At 33.4% G+C, this 22,142-nt stretch overlaps 2 protein-coding genes and 2 pseudogenes across 5 annotated transcripts; all 4 read right to left on the bottom strand.

Moving 5' to 3' along the window:
- Positions 1-70: 70 nt before the first annotated feature.
- On the bottom strand, positions 71-4,232 carry LOC114424443 (lipase 3-like). The gene is given in 10 exon segments (XM_028391292.1): positions 71-679; positions 681-1,439; positions 1,543-1,618; positions 1,713-1,765; positions 2,068-2,124; positions 2,603-2,671; positions 2,758-3,017; positions 3,137-3,509; positions 3,603-3,776; positions 3,892-4,232. Coding segments are annotated over 10 exon segments (2,034 nt in total). The 5' UTR covers positions 3,933-4,232; the 3' UTR covers positions 71-507.
- Positions 4,233-4,526: 294 nt separating this feature from the next.
- LOC114424734 lies at positions 4,527-11,469 on the bottom strand (annotated as a pseudogene). The gene is made up of 12 exons (XR_003669065.1): positions 11,437-11,469; positions 9,268-9,447; positions 8,868-8,933; positions 8,548-8,600; positions 8,385-8,449; positions 7,659-7,745; positions 7,068-7,160; positions 6,942-6,974; positions 6,669-6,781; positions 5,732-5,817; positions 5,535-5,619; positions 4,527-4,897 (listed from the first exon to the last, which is right to left on the bottom strand). The product of XR_003669065.1 is annotated as a carbon catabolite repressor protein 4 homolog 3-like (transcript).
- LOC114421181 (actin-related protein 4-like) lies at positions 11,391-19,492 on the bottom strand. Of its 2 annotated transcripts, none has more exons than XM_028387012.1 (21): positions 19,382-19,492; positions 17,773-17,964; positions 17,596-17,687; positions 17,373-17,507; positions 17,207-17,280; positions 16,736-16,816; positions 16,524-16,584; positions 16,335-16,384; positions 16,020-16,074; positions 15,382-15,459; positions 15,231-15,284; positions 14,628-14,681; positions 14,497-14,557; positions 13,628-13,679; positions 13,370-13,436; positions 13,180-13,242; positions 13,026-13,088; positions 12,876-12,938; positions 12,364-12,428; positions 12,082-12,150; positions 11,391-11,953 (listed from the first exon to the last, which is right to left on the bottom strand). In XM_028387012.1, exons 2-21 carry the CDS (start codon positions 17,783-17,785, stop codon positions 11,908-11,910), a joined length of 1,296 nt encoding a protein of 431 aa, XP_028242813.1. In that variant the 5' UTR covers positions 17,786-17,964; positions 19,382-19,492; the 3' UTR covers positions 11,391-11,907. The 2 variants fall into 2 exon arrangements, 1 of the variants encoding a protein (XP_028242813.1); XR_003668501.1 differs by having other exon boundaries at positions 11,911-11,953; positions 15,390-15,459.
- On the bottom strand, positions 18,675-22,127 carry LOC114421182 (annotated as a pseudogene). Its single transcript, XR_003668502.1, has 8 exons — positions 21,802-22,127; positions 21,630-21,714; positions 21,187-21,254; positions 20,925-20,975; positions 20,744-20,817; positions 19,743-19,801; positions 19,582-19,657; positions 18,675-19,490 (listed from the first exon to the last, which is right to left on the bottom strand). The product of XR_003668502.1 is annotated as a peptidyl-tRNA hydrolase, chloroplastic-like (transcript).
- Positions 22,128-22,142: the final 15 nt, after the last annotated feature.

The following is a 22,142-nucleotide window of genomic DNA, read 5'->3' on the forward strand; positions in this document are numbered from 1 at the left end:
ACAGACATTGAAGAAGAAAAAGAAGCCTTATTCTGAGCAGAAAAAAACGAAAAATCATAATATAGAAAAGATAGTGCGTCATGTATGGTAATATTTATAAGACAATAGAGATAATTGTCATGATATAGAAATCAAATAATGGGTTGCTAAAAAATGGAATCGGATTGGACGCATGGACTGCAACTTCAGATTTAATTGCTATCCTAAACCTCAAGCAACATAGTTAACACGAATTTCCACAAACCTCAAGTGAACTACCGACATACAACAACAATCCATTTTCTCTGACGCCTCTGTTCCATTCAGTCAGAGTTCACACTTTTTTACAGTGTATTCCAAAATTGTTTTGAATTTCTTCTCCAAACAGAAAAAGAGAGATAAGATTTAAAGGAAAAGATGACACATGTACATAGCAGTTCTGTAAGCAAACAGGTATATACAACTCCATCCGGCAGTGTACGAGACACAGCAAAAACATATCAGTAGGAGATGATCATATGTTAGATCTCATATTCTACCCATTAAATGAAACTTGTCCTTTTTCCTCAACCTTAGATCCCTTTGATTTACTTGGTTCTTTGAATTGGGCTCCACAAGCAGCAAACGCGACATAACATATGACAAAAGTTCTTCACGGTGAGAGAACGTAAAGTCCAAATGAGCATATTCAAACTCATTATGACACATCCACACCAGCATCCTTCATCAATTTATAGTGTCTCTTCACCATTGAAGATCGTATCACCGTGTCTTTCTGACCAGCAACCAGATCAACAGGAATGTCGACGAGTCCATAGTGTTCACCCAAGTCCAAAGGCTCAGGGGAACCATACACTTTCCCATATGCATTCCCATAATCAAACATTCTAAACCTTCTAGCACGTTTTATCTGAGCAAGATGGAGACTAACACCAAAAGATACTCCTGGCATGTCATTCATGTTGTAATGTGGTGTTCCTAAAACTCCAACCCAATTTGAGCTGTCCCCACCAACAACATAAACTCCTAAAGTTTGAACCAATCCTCCAACTGCAGGCAGGTTTTGCAGGTCCCGAGCTAACTTGTTAACAATCATACGGAAAAATCTAGTTGGTATATAGAAGGCTGGGAAAATACGAGACAAAATAGGGGCCAGCAAAAACAATACGTGCTCCGCCACTGAAAGGACTGGGTTAGAGTCATGATGAAAACCAGCAGGTGATAACAAAACCAATCTTGAAAGTCTATGGGGCTTGGCTTCTATCCTACGCGTAACAACATACATTAACATAGAAGCTCCTCCCAAACTATGGCAAATTGCACAAAGCTTGTAAAGCTGACCATCATTGCTTTCCTCCTCAGTATCAGGCTTACTAACAGCAGTTTTTACTTGATGGATTTTCTCTATCATAGCAGGAATATCCTCAGTCCCATGTTCATTGATGGAGTATCGCCAGTATCTGCATTACATCAAACGTCACAGGAATAGAGTATAATAAAATATAAACCACATTGCATCAAACAACACAAGACAAATCAATAGGTTTCGCTTTGAGAACTTACTCACGACAAGAGATATTCTTGTTAAAATGTTCCCTAGAAATCAAACCACGAAAGTTTCCCAGAAATACATCATACCCTGAAAATAAACACACTTACATGTAATAATTCTTAAAAACAGATATGTTCTTGAAGCGCACATACTACCTTGACAGATCACAGATGTAACAAACCTTGATCATAGGCTGCAAAAGCGAGAGAGCCAACAACACCATTAGATACCCAACTGAACCAAAAAAGTTTAACTTATTAGACTACCCCTATTGTCTTAACATCATTCTGGCATCCAAGCAACTGAAACAATAGAAAAAAATTTCATGATTCAGAGGGAAAAAAATCAGGGACAAAACAGAGGAAGCAGGATAAGATCAAAACAAAAAGCTCATCAGTCGTATATGTCATGCCAAGATCATAACTCAAAGGATTCAGGCAGATGTTGACTTAAAAAAATGATGCAACAATAAATTTACCCAACCTACTATACAACTCTCTACTTCACATATAAGAAATACTTTACAAATTACTCACCCCATTGATGAATCGAAGACTCCATGCTGAAGATAAACAGCTTTACATGCATCTCGCCTGTGAAGTCAGATTACGGGCATTAGACTGTACACAAAGCAATAACAATAATACAGTCTCCTTATTGTCTACTCATCCTAGATTGTTATCCATTTAAGATAATTAAATATATTCTGAATGATAAAATTGTGTTATAGCCTTCAAAATCCACCATCTCTACACATGATAGAGTCCCGATAATTAAATATGACTACCAGAAAAAGACCCATATCAAACATAATAGTTTCATTCAAATATCAAATGCAATTCATTCCACACAACAATAAAAAAAATAGTTGATAGATCAGATGTCAAATAGTCAATTAGTATCATGCATAATGTCTCCATTTCTGCAGTGATTCACACTGGAAAATCAGATTGGGTGCATTTAAATTTAATTTTAACATTGGAAATATCAAAGTAAGTTCAAAATTAAAGAGGGTGGATTATTACACTTGTGGAAGTTTAAACAATTTCCCTAAAAAAGTGTCTAACTTACCTAGGAATTCTTTCTAAAAGAAGAACATATCCATCGGCAGTGATGACATGAATAGCTTCATATGGATACCTGTGAGAGTTAAAAGGATAAATCATTAATTGGACAAGCAAGATCTCAAAATAAAAGGAATAAATGTACACAGCAACAGTCTTTACCCTAGCTCTGTTATAACGTCTTGACATGTCCGGGCATCTGTGTTCAGAGATGAACGAGAACTAGTATTCCTGTCTGTAGGTGTTGGCTCATTGTCTCCAAGTGTAGCTGAAGAAGTAGAGGCATCCTCGGCAACATCATCATGAGATGAAAACAACCTGGATAATGTTCCAAGAGCTTCTGATGGGGAAAGAAGATGTACTGCCCTGTGAACAACATCAAAAACAGCTTCTATAAATATCTCCATGGCCATATGGAGATCCTAGTAGAAAACCAAAAAAAAGAAACACAAAAGTTACATTCACATGAGATTTGTCTACTACAAATAAATGGTCAAGAAAACACAAAACAAATTAATAAGGATGAAAATAGTTGCACAACCTCAATGATCCCACGTCTCCTGTCAGTAGTACGATGGATAATTTGGTCCTTGAGGCTTTGCACTTTATTAGGAAAATGTGATTGTGAAGGGTGTTGATTGGCAGAGATAGCCAGTGGCGGTTTTGACACCCCAGACCCAGAATAAGCTAACTGGAAAAGGCGAAATGGAATCCCTAGCAACAAGTGTATAGGAACCAAAATCCAATTAGCTCTGGAGGCTCTAGAACTTTGTGATGAGGGAGATTCAGGATATTCTTCATATCCATCATAATCACTGTCTTCTTCTTCTTCTTCTTCAGATGAATATTCCAGGCTTGATACATCGGAATCCACAGAAAGCTCATGAATAAAGTGGTTGAAAGAGGACACACCACTAGAAAAATGAAAGAATTCAGAAATATACATTTAATTTAACAAAACCGTAATGGTAATGATAATGAAAATGAGGAATTATTAAACTTATTACTTATCCATCCAACGTGGAAAGCATGTTCCACGAAGAGTTGGCCTGAGCTCCCAACCTTGAATACCTTCAAGTATAGTGGCTTTCCCAGGTAGCAGTGTCAACACAAGAGCTGACACACCATTTATCACTCTCACAATATTGTTCAACGATTCATAAGTAAACGTCTTCACCGACCTGCATTATTAACATATAAATTCATCGTGCCAAGGCAAAAAAACATTTAGATTCCAAAATTTGATTTCAAATAACAAAGATGATAAAGAATAATGGAGAAAGAAAATGTGCATACTCTTTAGTAACAGCAAGGACGTTGTCAAGAAAACGTTGCATCCTGAATGAAAAAAGGAGATTGATTGATTGTTGTTTTTTGATCGAAAGAAGAAATGAATGAGCTTTCTTTCTAGGAGCGTTGCGTTCGGAGTTTCGCTGCACGCTAATGGGAGTCACACACCTTAGTCCAGCTTAGACCATTCAACGGAGGGAAAAGAAATATTTAAATTGAAATTGTATATGAAAGCCTGGGATTCATATCAAAATTTTTGAAACCATTCACTCATTTCTTTTCTTTTTTTCTCACAAACCAAAGGGTCTGTTCCTTTGAGGGAAAAGAAAACAAACAAAAAAAGAAATAAATAGTAAAATAAGATGAGATTTAGATTTTTATACTATACCTTAATTCAAAATTTTCATTTCTTTTTACTCTAACAAATGAACTCTTAATACGTGATTTAACTCATAAAAATTGACTCATTTTAAAGTTTGATATGAACTTTTTTTTCAAGTTGAAATTGAACTTAATTTAAGATTGCGAATCAAAATTATTTTATATGTTTTATTTATTTATTTCATACAAAAATAAATTAAATATAAATTAATTGAATTGAACTATACATTTGTTTTCAATAATGCAGGAGGAACTCACTGTAACCAATAATGCAGTAATTCAATTTCTAATAAGATTTTTCCTTGCACTTCGAATTTATAACTTAGTATGGTACATTGAGAAATTCTAACAACTTGATCTTCAACCTTTATCTAAATTACAGCCTTTTTCGAAAAATTTGTGAATGCTAAGTAAATATAATTCAAACTATAGTACAAGTAAACAAGGATAGCAAAAATCTGTTTCCAAACACAAATGCTGAGCTGTTTTCTTATGACTGCTGATTGTTAGGCTCTTCAATATCTACTATAGGTGATGCTGCTGCTGCTGCTGCCACTTTGTCTTTAGGTTCATTGTTGGTAACTGAGAAAGAAAATTCAGAAACCAAGGCCAAATGGTCGCTTCCCACTTTCTATTGATCAAGGAAAACACTAGTTAGATTGGGAAAAATTACGTTTAGACAATTGAATCAAAGGTGAAAAAGTGCATTGTAGACAATGTAGTTGGGAAAAATGATCCTAGAGAAGTGCTAAGATGTATTACTCCTATTTCAATTCAAAAGCACCTCTACAAAACCAACGATCGTAATGCTTCTAAATGAAAACATGTATTCAGAAAAATGATGAGGGTCCCAAATCCCAATTCATAAAGAATAACCAACGTGAAAGCATCAATAAATGTTGAAAAAGGCAAAAAGCCCATCCATATCCAATCCTAAAGTCAAGACATCATCATTTTATTTGTCCGATTCCAAACAACAGCTTAAAGATTCAACCATCAAACCTGATCTTATGTTTTGTGGGATGCAGGTCAGCCAGCAGGTAGGTGGGTTGAAGATAAATTTCTGTGATTCTCTAAATTATTGGTCAACCTCTGGGCACCCCAAAAATCTTAAACCATACATTTACTAACAATGTTACTTCTCCATTACAATCGAGAAACCTCCACAATCCCCTCCTAGTTTATACTTTTTCACTTAGGCAATTGAATGTGCTTAAAGAACTTTAACTTAAGCTGGACATTAAGCAGCAAAAGCCAAGCAGGAATACCTTGCATGGGAGGCCACCTGTCCTTAGGAGATCACTTATTGAAACAGTATCAAGAACTCTTGAAGGTACAATACCATCTGAGTACCTGCATCAAGTAAAGTCGATCTTAAAGTTTGGTAATTGCAATCAACAAGGCCACAACCATAATATTTTTAACAACCAATATATTTGGCAGAGCTTAGAAAGACATTGATTACCATAAGTAATCTACAGTGCCAAGAAACTTTGAGTGATAGGAAGTTGCCAAGAGTTCACCATTGAATCCCTGTGTACAATTTGAGCCCTGAAAAGCTTTGCAATTTTACTATTCTGTTGGCATGGGCCAGGGGGATTAAATATGGAAATCATACATAGTAATAATAGGAAAAAGTGAGGGCACAATTGAAGGCCATAAAATATCAAAATCCCCCAAGAGAGAAAGGTCATAAAATGTTATAATTTACAACACACTAAATCTGCCATGAATATGCATGTCTCATATGCAACAGTGTTAAATCCATATTTATGAAAAGGCATTCACATACAAATTATAGTACATCAATTAAGAGAGAGACAGAGCAGGACAAGGCATTAGAAAACTTGAGTAGAAATAAGATATTCTTAAGGAAAAAATAGAAGTGAACAGAAATGGAAAAGGATGAAAAAAGTTTTCTAAACACTAATGTAGAATACAAACACACAGAAAAGAAAGAGTGGTGAAAATGCAAAACTATCTCATCTCAAAATTGTTATCAAAGACAGGTCATTACACACATATACCCTGTCAGCTTAAGTTTGTGATGACTGATATCAAACAATAATTCTCTACTATATAAACTATACATGCGTACCTACATTATAGCTTATAATATATAATTCGGCCTAGGTTAGATTAGCTTATAAATTATGGGAGCTTTTCAATTGTAAAACTCTATTGTTTAGACGTTTCTAAGGCAAGAATGCTGAACTCTTAGGTACTCATGGAAAAGTTAGATGAGGAAGCTTATGAAAAAGTTGAGATGCACAAGTTGATTTTGACTCGTGCAAGAAGTTTGATTCATTTTACCTCAATTCATTCTATTTTCTTCTATAAGTGCTGGTTGAAAAAATTATCCAAATTGGCTCCTAATCACCAAAAAAGAAATGGAAAAGTACCCATATAGTGTGACAATTGGACCAACTGTTTGTTTATTCTCGCCTAAAACTTGAGCAGGACGACAGCGTTTCTGTCCAGATAATTCCTTTCTGTAATACAGCAAGACATTAAGCTGCAATTACAAACCACAGCCAGCTTCAAGTGAGCATCTTCAACATTAACTGCTTCCTTATATTCATAGCATGAACAATCCTATTATCATGTCTAGTATAGAATGAAATTGCAAAACTAAGATAATGTGAATGTGATATAATGATTTTGAAGTAATTCACCTCAGATGATGACAAGAACTTATATATTCCACTCTGTAGATGAATGATAATAAATAGAAATCAATGTAAAAAATGAAGAACACGAAGTATATGACAAGCTTCTATCTGTTTTCTGGAGTATGGCACCTGAGGAGTACTATTAAAATCACCAGCTAGCACAACAGGGGTATTACCCCATTTCTCTGAGAGGTACTGTGCTCTTGACAAGAGAAAACGAATCTGAAATATTAAATATTTCAATTATCAAGAGAATAGCTAGTTCAAGCAAAGCGAATCTGATTTGACAGTTGAAAAAAAGGTGAAATACCTAGTCAATTGTATTTCCTAGATAACATAAAGCCCTTTATGAATGAGGCATTAGTAGTTATCTCAACTGATCTGATAGTGTTTATTACTAGTTACTAGATGAAAATTGGTCAACTGAGAAGAGAATTGACCATAAATTAATGAAAATAAGAGAGAGGAAGGAATTATGGAAAGATGACATAAAGCACCACATGCAAACAGTATGTGAGCAATTAATGTTTGACATCATATTCAATTATATCAAAGAAACATGTCATACTAAACATGGCTTCTTGATATGTTTTTGAATTTAATAAAGAAAACCCTGCATAGATGTTTATTTTCAAAAGATAGTTAGCTAAAATAGAGGAAAGACCGTTAACGTAACATTTTCTTTTGGGTGGGGGGAGGGGGATGGAATATAACACTTACTTGACCTAATTTAACTTCTCCCCTGTTTGGGTTGTAAAGTACGTGGATGTTACCAACTAACAGTCTTCTTGAGTCAGATTTACACATCTGCCTGTACAGGATGAAGTTAGAAATGCAAAGGAAGACTAATTGAATATATAATAGGACAATATTTTCAATTATTATATATTTTCATTTGAATATATAAGAGGACAATATTTACAATAATAACACTAGGACACAATAAAAAAAGATAAGCAAAATAAAGGATAGCCGCTGCTTGTGTTCAAACTAATATAAGATAACACATTATAAAAGCAAGGGGTGGTGGCCAAAGAGCTAGGAACAGGCAGTATCCCAGTGCCATAGCACCCACTTTTGTAAAGACTTGTATGTTTAATAAAATATTCCCACGATAATGCTGATAATCAAACATATCAAGTATACAAGAGATTCTGCTTTAGTTGAAACTTCGCTACTCTTTAAAAATCATGCTACAAAATAATAAATCATCAATAGTCGGATGAAAACCTTGTATGTCATGCCCTAATGGAATATTCAATGTTGCTTATTTTCAATTGTGTCTGATGGGGTTTCTGATGCAACCACACAAGAGGCCCAAAAAATTCTTGTTAATTGGAAATATTAGAATCCAGGAACATGAGTAAAGTACCAAAACACTAAAAAGGAAGGACCGACCATTGTAATATCATTAAAAGAAATGAGCCAACATCAAAGAATCGATACCTCAAAAACTGAAAGTTGAGCCAATGTCCTTATATTGAATGCTCTCTCCTTCCAGTAACTGGAACCTGACAAACAGACAAAAAGAATGAAAATGTAATTAAAGTGGATGGATTAGATCCATCAATTTTAATCTAACAAGCAAATTGGGCAATCAATAGATTACTTATGAGCTTTCCAAAACATTGCACAACCATCTGCTTTATCTCCAGTGCGTCTCTACATCTCCATTTACATAATTCATTAGGTTCTCAATAGTCACACACCTATATATGGTAATGTAGTACTACTATGCACAGGATAGTGACAACTTTCACAGTAGTATAGAGACATCAGCATGATTAATGGTGCAGATCAAACCAACTAATATATTTATTTCATTTCATTTTATTTGTAATGAACCAAAAGCTGATCAAGAAGATATCAGTCAATCAAACTCAAAACCAAAGTAGTAATCAGAAATTCAGAAAGGAAATGAAAATACACCTTATAAGATCCTGCATATCCCGCTTTAACCATAATGTCTGAGAGTTCAAAATATTTGTCCACCTCCTGACAATACCATTTCAAATATTTCAAGTTAGTATTTGAGCTCAAGTCTAAAAAAGATTATTAATAGGCCAAAATACACTTTTGTTCTCTCATCTTATTTTTTGGTTTTACGTTGGAGCCCTAAGTTTAAAAGGTTTTCTTTGATCCATCTCGGTTAGACCAAATTAGTCCATCTCTAAAAAAAAAAAAACTTAGTCTAACAGATAGATACACTTTAAAAAATCAAAATAGAACATTTTAAACTTAAGGGCTAAATTAAAAGCATGATCGTATTATGTATTAAATATCCGTGTCAAAGAAATGAGAACAGAGGCAAGAAAGGTGAAACGTTTACTTGCAAGCAGATAATATCAGGGTCCCATCCAAAGAGTTCATCAGAAATAATCCTTTTGCGATGAGCCCAGTTGATGTAACGAGAAGGAACGTTTACGTATAAATCCGAGTGTTGAGAAGCGTTTCTTCCCCCCAGTATGTTGTACGACGCCACGCTGAATCTTTCTGGAACATAATAATACTATAACAATTGATTCTCCTCCAAATGAGAAGAGAGAAGAAAATTACCAAACTGGAGACGCTAGAGATTGATCAGAAGCTTCGACCCAATGGCGTTTAAATTGGGGAATGTTTCTGCTGTGGGTATGCCATTGGGTTTGGGAAGCAACAAGAGCATTGAATTTGAAGCAGTTTGAGTTTGGGACCAAGAACATGAGCCAAGACGAGCACGTACAAGAGGCCATTTCTTTCCCTTTACATTGAATCAACCAATTAACTTTAGCGCCACAATTCGTTATCTCATCCCTATGTCTTTCAGTTTCTTTTTCCTTTCTCTTTATATATACATATATAAAAGTTGAATTGATAGGCTTAAAAAATCTCAAAGTTGTAATTGAATATATTTTAGAGAAATATCTTCACACTTTCCAACACACTTTTTTTTATTAATTAAAATTTATTAAAAATAATAAAATTCGATGGGTTTCACATAATTGATTTTATAATTTTCAACACATTTTAACAAATAAGAACTCCCCCTGTATTTTATATTTTATTTAAGGTAAGAATGTAGTTTTCTTAAATCCACAATTTTAAATATTTTATTTTTTAATTAAGATATTTTATTTTTACTTTGTAAATTTTAGTCTCCATTTTTAATTGAAATATTTTGTCTACACTTTTTAAAAATTCATAATTTTAATATCAGTTTTAAACATTGATCTATGATACTATGCAAACATTTACATCTATTTATTATCCAAATGACAAATTTTTTTAAAAATTATTTAATTATTAACCAACTTAATTTATTAAAAAAAATAAAAAAAAACATAGTCTAGTCTCAAATTGACAAAGCTGACTAAAATCACTTATTTTTAAAAAATAGAGAACATAATGTCTAAATTAAAAAAAAACTAAAATTACATTTTTTTAAAAGGTGAGAAACAAAATGTCTCAATTAAAAAAATAAAAAAGACTAAAATTATGAATTTGGAAAAATAAAAAGATCATATTAACCAAATCTTTGTTGTTTAGCTAATGGAATAAAAAGAATAAAGATAAATAAACTTAAGTTAAATAACTTTTTAACTTTCTAACTTTTTAATTTAACCTTTCTATCATCAAAATGTTCAATATATATGATTTTTTTTATCTATATATGCAATGTAGTAAAAATAAAGTAAAAGATAATTATAGTATACTGGGAAAAGAGAGGTACTGTATGCCTCTCTACATTTTTATAAAATAAATATAAAATGAAATAGGAACAGAGAGGGTTGAGGTTAAATAAGAAACCAAAGAGAATAATATTCTAGCAATGGATAGTTTTAGTTAGTAGATAGTTTTGAAAATCATTGAGGGTATAATGATTTAAAAAAATATATAAATACTATAAACTCTTGATATTTTATTTATTTACTACAGATAAAAAATGAAATTATAAAAGAAATATCGTCTTTATATAATGGTTAGTTGAAAAAGAGACACTTGGTGCCTCTATTTTTATATTAAAAAAAATAAAAAAGAAGAAAAAATTATTAAAGAAAATAATAGTGGTAATTTTTTATAGGAAAAGTGACAATAGATACATCTCAGAAGTTCATGAAGAAAATAAAAATAATTACATATATTAAAGAATAATTTAAAAATAAGAAATATGTACACCAAATGGAATAATTGTCTTTATTAATAGTTATAGATAAGAATAATAAGATAGACATGTAAAAAATGTTATGATGCCTATAATATGATATTGTTATGACAAAAATAACATAATTGTTGGAGAATTTAATGTGAAAGGATCAATCACATTACATATTATTTAATAATTAAAAATTATCTTTCCAAAAAAATGATTAAAAATTATATTGAATATTTTAATAAAAAAAGAAAAAGATAAAAACACCAAAAAATATCAGCCCTTTGTTTAAAAAAATAAAGAATCCAATGCTTTTAAAAAGGTTTCCCACATTGAGAGACTACGTTAGCCGTCGCCCTTGTAGCATACATTTGCCTCAACCAAACTACGGTACAACGTCATTTAGCTTTGTTAAAGTGTCACCAACTAATGCCTCGAACACTAACACTATTGGCATCAATAAGCACAATAGGGTGCAGCAACGCCAATAGCTAGCTATTCACTATCCAGACTTAACAGGAATTAACTTAGACTTCGTTACACTATATGGGAAGGGGATGCAGTCATGCAGTGTGATGCAGAATAAGAAAATGAGCTCGTGCCAATTACAGACAGTATAGTTATATCAACCTCGACAGCAGATAAAGAAGCTGTCAATATATCAAATCTAGACAATAGTTATAACCGCCTAGTAAAACACTGATGAGAATGGCATGACTTCGAAACAGGTCATTGATGGCAAGGGCACTAATTTAGTGGTCAACATTGGACTTCCTGAAACTCCCGGGTTCCCAATAATGGTAAGAAAATAAACACAAGTATTCACATCCGTTAGAAAACTCAAGGGCACTTCCTTTGGATATAAGAAGCACCTTGCTCTTCATACCTATCCATAGCACAGTGAAATAGCTTTGTGTTAAAAAATTATTCACTTGAGTTCAGTATTTTTAGTTTAGTTTTCATGAAGGTGAATGAACTTGAATAACAGTTTTTTTGCAATCAATCAGCACTTACTCGGACTTGGAGAACCACATCTGCTGGAAGGAGCCAAGAGAAGCCAGTATACTCCCCCCTATCCAAACACTGCAAATAGAGTTACCACCATGATTAAACAACAACCACTTAAAAATCATACTACATCATCTTGAGTTGCATTGCATTTCTAAAATAAAAATCACTTGAGTTATGAAGAAAGGAGGGAGAACTAGAGCAGATGTTGCAACATGAACCAACTCATCATAATATGATCACAGACAATGGACCAGAGACAGAGACAGAGAGAGATGAACATCCCACCTGAACCTTCTTTCAGTTGCATTTCCACTGACAAATACTTTTACTCTAGCAGCTTGAGGGGACTCCTACAAACAGAAATCACATCTCAAACAATTTTTTTCATATATGAACACAATTGCCTACAACCCAAAAACTTCATTCAAGCATATCTGACAAGTAAATAACATATCATCTCATACTGATCTCTGAGGGTATCTTATAAATGTGTGCCAATTTCCACACAACACAAAAGGTTGTGTTCCTCCTAGTTTTAACCCTCCTTGCAATAACTAGACTTTACAATTACTGATTCTCTACTAAGCTTTTCAAGTTTCCCACAATCTTCTGTCTGTGGATTGTGTCTTCCTATATATGATAGTGATGGCATGTAGGGAAAGGGAAATTTATTAGAATAGAAAGGAGGACTGGAAGAGTACAAAAATTGGATATTTAAAAGGAAAACAACCCATAAATTTATGCTATCCAGAAAATTGGCATTCAGCGAATAAAATATGTGCAACTGTGAGTTTCACCTCTAGCAAGTCTTTCTCAATGCGTTCCTTCAATTGGTGCATTGAAGCTGTACCACCAGTAAGCTGTGAGATAAACAGATTCAGTTTCAATTATGTTCAATTACCTTTAAACTCAGAGAGGAGGGGGGGGGGGGGGGTTGTCAAAGTTACCAGTATGGTACTAAATAGTTCCCTACGAATGTCCACATCACACTTATTAATGCTCTCTATAATCTGCACATATCCAAAATAATGAGCAATAGAAGAAAATTTGAAGTCTAGAATATGTAGAAAGAATGCATTTAAATTTACATTAAAAAAATACCATTTTTGGAAGACCACGAATTGAAGGAGCAATTTCTGCAAAACTCTCCATACCAGGGATTGTCTGTGATTTACATTAAAGCAGTTAAATTTGTGAGGAACAGGATGCAAACTGGAATTTTGACTGAACTGAACAGTATAAGCACAGAACACCATTAAAAAATCACACTTATTGAACAAAATACAAATACCTGAACCAATAATGGATTAAAAAGAATATCAGGAATCTTGAATCTGTCAGATCCAACTTCAATAATCCTGTGACATCCATGACATCAAAGTTAAATGATTATCGCAAGTAAACCAGAAAAAAGATGCCTCAAATCTACAAAGATATTTGTAGATACACAGAACATAACAAAGACAAGAATGGAAGAAGATTGGTTTGAAGACCATTCAAATAATTCAACAAATCCTCAGTATTTCAATACAAGTAAAGATGGACTTACTGGCCATCAGGAAGCTCGTACGGAGTCATAGGAATGTTAGAATATACTCTCTCTGCAATGGAAAAGTAATAATAATGGATATCATGTCATATATGGAATCTGATAATAATGAACTTGAATGTAACCAGGAAAGTAAAAGCATCATTGAGTTATAAAATATGAGTCCCATTAACATGATCCCTAAGGGCACTAGTTAAAGAGAAGTTTATATGCATTAATAAATGCTTCTAATTACTTAAAAAATTAAATTACTTTTATGATATAATAAATGTCTTCTTTTTCAAAAAATATTTTCTACTTTTGCTTCCTTAAACAATGCCCTCAATACATCAAAACATTGAAAAATCATGAGCAAGTGAGCTAATCTATATGGAAATATAGAGTAGAGAGCAACTGCCACAAATAATGTCAAAGGAAACATGACAAATCAAGTCAACGTATGTATAACTTCTGATAGAACTGTGTAAGCTGTTTAAACCCTACAGTTGCAAGCAATCACATCAGTGTACTATTTATATAATAATTACCCTAATATGTTATAAAAGCTAAATTATTATAATCTAATTAAACTCATACACCGCTCCCATAAATTAAAAGAAAAAGAAAAACTTTCACTCATTATGAAATAATATGATAATAGAGCAACAGTTAATATCAATCAATTTTTTTTACGATGTTAATATCAATCATTGAAGAATGGAATAACATGTGATTTTCAAGCAAGATATTACCATCCAAGATGTCAATGCATAAAATAAAATAAAAAAGTGCCACCATAGGTAAGGCATTTGTCTGTATATGTCCCATAAAGAATATAATGAACTAGACCAAGACTCAACATTATATGAAACTACATCAGGGACACAAACCATCATATGGAGAATCTGGTGTTCGGCAAACACATTCCTTGATGTCACTAGCAATCACCCTCTGTCACAATAAATAGTCAGCATGGAATGGAGACATGACATGAAAAGAAAATTTAGGGCAAAATACAGACCTGGGAGTAGAGTTTGTAGCTTTCTGTTGTATGTGGAAAATCAAGGTCTACAGTCTGTGGGAATCAGAAAAAACAGAGGTAACAAAGATCACTCTCCATTTGTGCATTTGACTGCAGTATTTCTTTAAATCATGCTAAATGTAACAGCATGAAACTGAATAACATTTGTGATTTCATAGAATTAGAATTAGATATGAGCAAGCAAGCAAGTAAGCAAACAGGATGTACATTTATCATCCCAGCAATGTACCGCAACCAATAGTGCCCTTCTTATCAAATTTGAACAACTAATTGATCAATAAAGTTCAAGATCAAGAGGAACAGTGGAACATAGCATTCCAAGGTTGACACCCGACATCCCAAACTTTTCAAAAACTCAAGGGAAAAAGCACCAAGGATTGAGCAAAATAAGAAGAAACAAGATATACTACTGACAATAGTTTTTTTTGTTTTGTTCTTTTTTTTCCCGAAAAGGATAGAAGCAGTCGTGAAAAAGGAGATACATCCCAACTATGTTGGCACCCACCTCCCCCACACCCTCAACTAGCAAAAAAGGAGGTACTACTGACAATAGTTGCAAATTACAATGAAATTATAAGATACCTGAAGATTTCCAGGATGTATTTCCTTTTTCTTGAATGAACATCGAGGTCTTATCTTCAATAACAAACAAATAAAGCAAATATAAATATAGCTACTTTACTAAGATGACCCTTGAAAAAAAAGAAGAAAATAGCTAATGTATGTCACTCACTGTGATACCTTTGCCTTCCAAACTTTTCATCAAGCAATCTGTCAGAAACTCTCCTCCAATAGGAGAAGCTATCACAGCCTATTGTAGACATAAGTAAAGACATAAGCAGACACAGGAAACTTGAATAAACCTTAACGACAAACACAAGGCTACAAGTACAATATAATAAAAATTCTTCTAAATTATATATCAAGGAAACAGAATGTAAAACATCAACCACAGACAGATAACGAAATATTAATATATTGATATGGAGTCATCCATGAAGTGATGAAATGAAACTATTGAACTTGCATACCAATGTTTCAAAGTCACCAATTTACATTAGTGCTTTCCACAAATTTTATATTTACTACTTAGTCTTTATTTCACAATTTAATTATGTTATATTTTTTACAAAGAAAGATCAGATAATTTATCACAGGTCATATTAAATATCTTTAAGAAATATATCATTGACTTACTTGAAACCATAACCCACTAGTGATAATTTTTAATGAAGAAGCATGTTTTGGAACAGTAGTGCAAGCAAAATAATAAAATTAGAGTCTTAAAAAACTAAATATAATAAGCATGCTTAAAAAATGGACCAAGTCCTCTAATATATTATTTCCCTTTGACAGGACAGCAAGCAATACCTTTTGAAGAACATAACCATCCAGTACTGGTACAACAGTAGTTGATCCACCACCACTGAGTTTTGAAATAATGAACAAAACTACTCGTCAAAAATGTAGTATTGTAATGTAGCATATCAACTAAAATCAATAAATGAAATATTAAAAAGTAAAGTGACAACAACTATTTAGTTGCATGCTGGAAAGAAAAGGAAGACAAATGTATTGCAGTATATCTACCAAACCAAATTCATAAGTACGCAATTTGGCAATTGTATTGCACATTAATATCAACACAGAACCAAACTGTTTGTCAACAACTTCAAAGTCTCGTACCTATCAACAACTAATGAGGTAGCACGCCCTGATGCAAAAGATGTGAGAACCTGGTGCCACAAAATACTCCTTCATTAACTAGTTCACAAATTCATGGCATCAATATAAAATACATTTTTTTATCACTAATTCTTTTGTTGCAACTTGATAGTAAGATATGGACCCAGCAGTAAAGATCATACAACTTACAGCATTCTTCGCCAAAAACAACGCTGGTACTTTATATTTTTCAAACATAAGTTCTGCTGCCCTGATACATAGGAAAAAGAAAATGAAATCTAAAAGTTGAACCAAACTTTATTACTAAACAAACATGAAATAATATAATAGTGTATACAGCAAAAAGCCTAAAACCCAAAAACTTAAATGAGAAGGAGGGGGGGTTATTGTTGACAGAATACCTTTCTCTCTGTTCTTGAGTGTTGGAGCATGGTTCGGCAAGTAGCATTGGACGTTCTTTAGGGTCGACTAGGAGGCATTCCCTGAAAACCAATGACAGTGAATAGTAGCATAAAGCATAGACAGATAAATAAATTAGCAGAAACTCCTAAGAGAATGATATTTGACACAAGAATGGAAAACACTATCATACATACAACACAAATTAGTAAACATAAAGAGAGGTTTGCATAAACAACATGATATCTCGACCACATGAGTATTCTCTTTTTACTCTCTATACAGTAGTTGACTAATTTTTGGGACCACTGCATATAAAAAGAACCATCATGAGCTTCCTAAGAAGTAGGAACCTTAACAATTGACAACCGCACATGCTATATCAAGAAAATGGTGATCCCGTTTATGACCAAGAAGAAGAAGAAAAGAAAATGATGATCCTATTATAGCCAGATTCAGTAATGAGAACCAACCTCAAAGCATGATCCCATATGTTATCTACAATATTCCAGTCAACAACAACTCCATTCTTCAAGGGTGACAGCACCTGATCAACATCAAAACAAATAATTTTAAAATAACTGAAATGAGATTAAAATTTAAAGCCTAACCTAGCAGATAGATATTTGGAAGTGTTACCTCCATATGGTCTCTGCGGTATCCTAGTGACTGAGATCCTACATAAAGTTTGCATTTTCCCTTGGTTTTGTCAGAGTTCTCATCATTAATATCAGCAGTTCCATCAATGTCCATTTGATCAATTGCACCAACAACCTAAGTATGTGACAATGTATGTTCCAGATATCTCTTACAATACAAAGAATAAAATGCAGTTAAAAAGAGGCGAATGAGAGAGAGTTACAGAGGGAAAGACGGCCTTGGGAGCATCTTCGCCAGCGTAACCGGCTTTGCAAGTGTGGGAACCCAGGTCTATCACTATTGCTGATACTTCGTCTGCCAAATTAAATAAAATTGCAACAGAAACGAAAATAATCAGAAATTAGAGGGCATACATAGACATAGTGAACAGAACACTTACCACCGCCATACATGACTCTGACTCGGGGAGAGAATGAATTCCAATTTCCAACGAAACGAGCTTGGGAAGGACTCAAGAGTGCAGAAAGAACAAGGGCTTCTTTTCGTGTTTCCGTTGATGGCGGGTTTCATATCACAGTTTGCTTTGGGCCCTTCAGATCTGTCGGAAACAATCCAACATGGCCCATGCGTCCTGCATGTATGAATTTAGATTATATATTATGATTTTTAAAAGATAATTATGCTTACAACTTTATTTAGAAAGTAGGTTCTTGAAATAATTAAAAAATTCATATTCTAATTTTTAAATAAATATATTGAAATTTTTAAAACTGTTTTTTAAAATATATACATTTTTTTATAAAAAAAACCTTTAAAATACTTTTTCCAAAACATTTTGTTTATTAATTTTATAATCAAAGTCAATGCTTAGAAAATTTGTTTTAAAAATTATACTCTTCTCTCTGAGGGATGAGTTGTTTTTTTCATAGAAACACAAGTATTCTCTGTTGTTGTTAGGCCTATTGGCCCTTCTCCTTAACAAATTATTTATTTTTAGATTTTAATTAACATGTATTTTTAGAATAAAGTAATTTCATATTGGCATTTATTAATCCATCAATATATTTTTTTGTAAGCTAGAAAAAAAGTAATAATTGAAAAAATATTTTCAAGAGGCTTTAGTTCATAATATAGTATTATTATCTCTCAGTACTATTTTCTTTAATATTTTTATTCTTAATTATTCAAAATGCATCAGGTTCATGAAATATACTATTAAATAAATAAAACATTGAAAAATATTTATAATATATGCTATTATTTTTTAATACTTTTGTCAATATTTTTACTCTAACAACAATAGCGTAATACAATATTATTGAGTAAAATTCAAATAGGGCATACTAAGTTATGTGAGTTCCATTCCATACTATTTTTTTTAGCAGATCCTATTTCGTGAGCCCAACATAAATTTCACCAAATAATAAATAGCAAATTCTGTAGAAAGATAAGTAGGTATATTATACACAACAACTTTGGTTAAGAAATACAGCTCGTTCGTTGAACAAACCGCCAAAAACTATTATTTAGTGTACAAGAAGCCTAGCTGAACCAAAGAATGGGGAAAGGAAATGTGATGGGCAGATTCATGACATCAAGCCAGAGCAACTCTTGTATGAATACACAGTGATGAACTTCTACATAGTGATAAAGAATTAAAAACCGTTGTTGAGTCTCGTGTGAGCTATCAACTCACAGGCAGCCAAGAACAGAGAAAATGATCTTATGTGATCATTATGAAAGGTACCTACAACTACAATTGCCTAATAATTCCACGACATTATATAATGTAATTCAAGGCGCTGAAAGTGCTCAAAATTGATCAAACACCACAATATGTAAACGTCTGAAGATTTCAGGCACCAGGTTCGAATTCATTGTGCTGAAACTGCTTTCTGAAAGAATTGATGAATACTTGCTCAAACATAGCCCTATCAAATTAAAAACAGAGATTTGAACGAGTTTACTCTAAGCTGTATCTCCTTGCTATACGATCCTGTTTGTTTGTACTTGCCAAAAGGATATTTTTAAGTCAGAAATTCCTCAACCTGTTTGCTCTATCTTTTTGGCACTATTAACAAATGTTGCACTTTTATCAAATCCCTCAAGCAAAAGAATGCGCACAGCTTCTAATCCATCTCGTAATGTAAAATTCAACTGAAAGACATTTTTATCAACTTTTAGAACTTCCATGTGCTGAGGGCCAGTTTGTCAGTTTACACCTTTAAAAAAAAAAAGAGATACATACCTCTTGCCTTTCTGTTTAGTGAAGGTGTGAAGAACAAAAGCTACAGGGTCCATTTTCCCAGGAGGTCGCCCAATGCCTAATCAGCAATAAAATGACAAATAGTATTATAAATTATTGTAATGTGAATGGATATTTTAATAATGGAAATGATATGAACGTACCAATTCTTAAACGGGGAAAACCAGTATTCCCTTTGAAGTGATTAATAACACTCTTCATTCTGCCAAATAGCAAGGAAAAGAAAACATTAATACTTCATTTCTCTTCTGCTTAGTGTGTTTGTCTAAATTGTTTCTACTTAAAAAAACGCTTATTTTAAAGTTGTTTTTTTTTTAAGTTTAAGCAAACTCACCCAATATCACTATCACCCAGTTTATATTACAATAGTAAAAATAATGAGTTTCTGGCATGCCTTGCCCTTGGAATACAACAACCTTCCACCCTCCTCCAAAACTTATGTACACCCCCCACACCCACCTAAAAAAAAAAAATCACAATAGAAACATTAAAATTAAAGAATTTGATATGCCTTCCAAAAAATAGAGAAAATGAGTTTCTTATCCTTGCATGGTGTAAAATCACACAGAGCAAGTTAAAATATAAAGGCTGGGTTCACAGAAGAAGCCAAATTCAAAGGTTCCTGTAAATCAATGTTTTGATGAAGAGACAAGGAAGCTGATTTATCCCTATAACATAATAGTCAGTCTAGTTCTCTGTATGCTTCCCATGCATATTGTCTTGGTTGTACAACACACAACTCAAACACCCTTTGCCCCAAGAGAAAGGGAGGACATTATCATTAGACAACTAGCAGAAAATTTAGACACATCTGATGAAAATAAATAGTTCCTTTCCAAGATAAGGCATGCAAACCTACAATCCCACAACCATCAATAATATTTTGCCTTGACAGTTGATAGAAAAGAAAATGATTGTGTACAAAGTATTCTTCAAGTTGAGTATTTCCCTGACCCACATTGTGGATGCGACTAAAGGAAGACAAATATGGCATTTCAAATTTCAGAAATATGAAGAAACTAGGCCTTGATATTCACGCCAATAGACATGTTGATTTATAAACTCAAATAAGGAGCCAAACCAGGCCTACACATATGTTGTTTCATAGCAAAAAGAGAGCACAAACAAAGCAAATTACAATTACCCATTGTGACCTCCATGTCCACCCTTTGGTAGAAGCCGCAATTTAGCAAAAGGCAAATCCAAGTCGTCAACGATCTGAAAAAAAAAATTATTAATTGAATACTCAAGCAGATCATCCTTCTATTTTTCTTTTGTCACTTACAGATATAAAGAACAAAGTAGTCATAGCATAGATATTATACCACAAGTACTTGCTTCACTGGAATCTTGTAATATGAAACTATGGTCCCAACCTTCAAAATAGATTCAAACACCAGCCAACCATAATCAAAATAAAATATTTATTATGGTAGATTCTTGGGAGGTGAAGATACAACACGAAACATAGATATGTTATGACAGGACATGGAGACGTGGAAGATTTTTAAAAGTAACCACGGGTCATTATAGATACAACAAAATACTATTGCTTACATTTGAATATTATCCGGATAGCAGACTTACAGATTCGCCACTTAAATTCATAAAAGTCTGTGGTTTTGCAAGTATAACTGGTACATCACCTATAAAACCTGCAATTGGAAACCAACTTCTGTCATAAATGGGAACATGCAAATACTTAAATTTTATCTTCTTGCTTTTATCACCAACATTCAGAAACCTCTACTGAAATTGTGTGGAACAGTGGCCGTATGCAATATTTAATTATTTATGTGAAAGCCATAACGTGGCCTAAACATTAATTAGAACAACGACGGATTCAGGTTTGGCATGAAACTAGTTTGGGAATCAACAACGGCAACAACAGCCTTATCCCATTAGGTAAGGGTTTAGTTAAAAAACAATATTTGGGGATATTATGCACCATGACACCCCTTTTAGTAATTTCATCCCAAATTAACTAGACAGATATATTAGTAAAAGGGTTTTGTCTAATCTAATCGAACCTTTTCCAAATAAGGCTTTGAAGGAAACAGTGGTCATAGATATCCCTTCAGCTTCAGCAATGGTATCAACCATCTCAAAACCCACCTGAAAATAAAAAAGCTCAGACAGATAACCTATCATCACAGAGCCACCCAGCATCGAAAGCTATTAAATTTAAAGTAACCAACTAACATTGTGGCGGGTGGCAGCGTACTTTTTGCCTGGATTGCCGAGGCCAACAATTAACCAAGGTGAAGCTGCTTCCTTCTTCTTCTCCTTCGAATCCGACGTTGATATGGAAGCCGAAGAAGAACAATTTTGAATGGTCATAATGAGAGACGAAGAAGAAGAAGAACAGAGAGAGGTAAGGCCTAGAGAATCGCCACCCGAGGAAGGGCAATTTCATTGATGAAACCCAACAACCAGAAATGTTCATATTTTCAAACCCTAAACCCTAAAACGAAGAATCCAGGAAGAAAGCTATGTTATCTTATTCTTGGGGAGGAAGGGAACGAATGGATAGCGAAATAGTC

Source organism: Glycine soja, chromosome 8 (assembly GCF_004193775.1).
Source record: "Glycine soja cultivar W05 chromosome 8, ASM419377v2, whole genome shotgun sequence".
NCBI classification, from domain to species: domain Eukaryota; kingdom Viridiplantae; phylum Streptophyta; class Magnoliopsida; order Fabales; family Fabaceae; genus Glycine; species Glycine soja.

Bases quoted from the DNA above. Each gene is read 5' to 3' on its own strand.
- LOC114421181 (XM_028387012.1), bottom strand. The intron at 13,089-13,179 runs GTATTTTTTTAA...GGATATGTGCAG, and splicing joins TTCGTGGTCTTCCAAAAATG to ATTATAGAGAGCATTAATAA. The intron at 12,939-13,025 runs GTAACTTTGACA...TTTATCTCACAG, and splicing joins AACTATTTAGTACCATACTG to CTTACTGGTGGTACAGCTTC.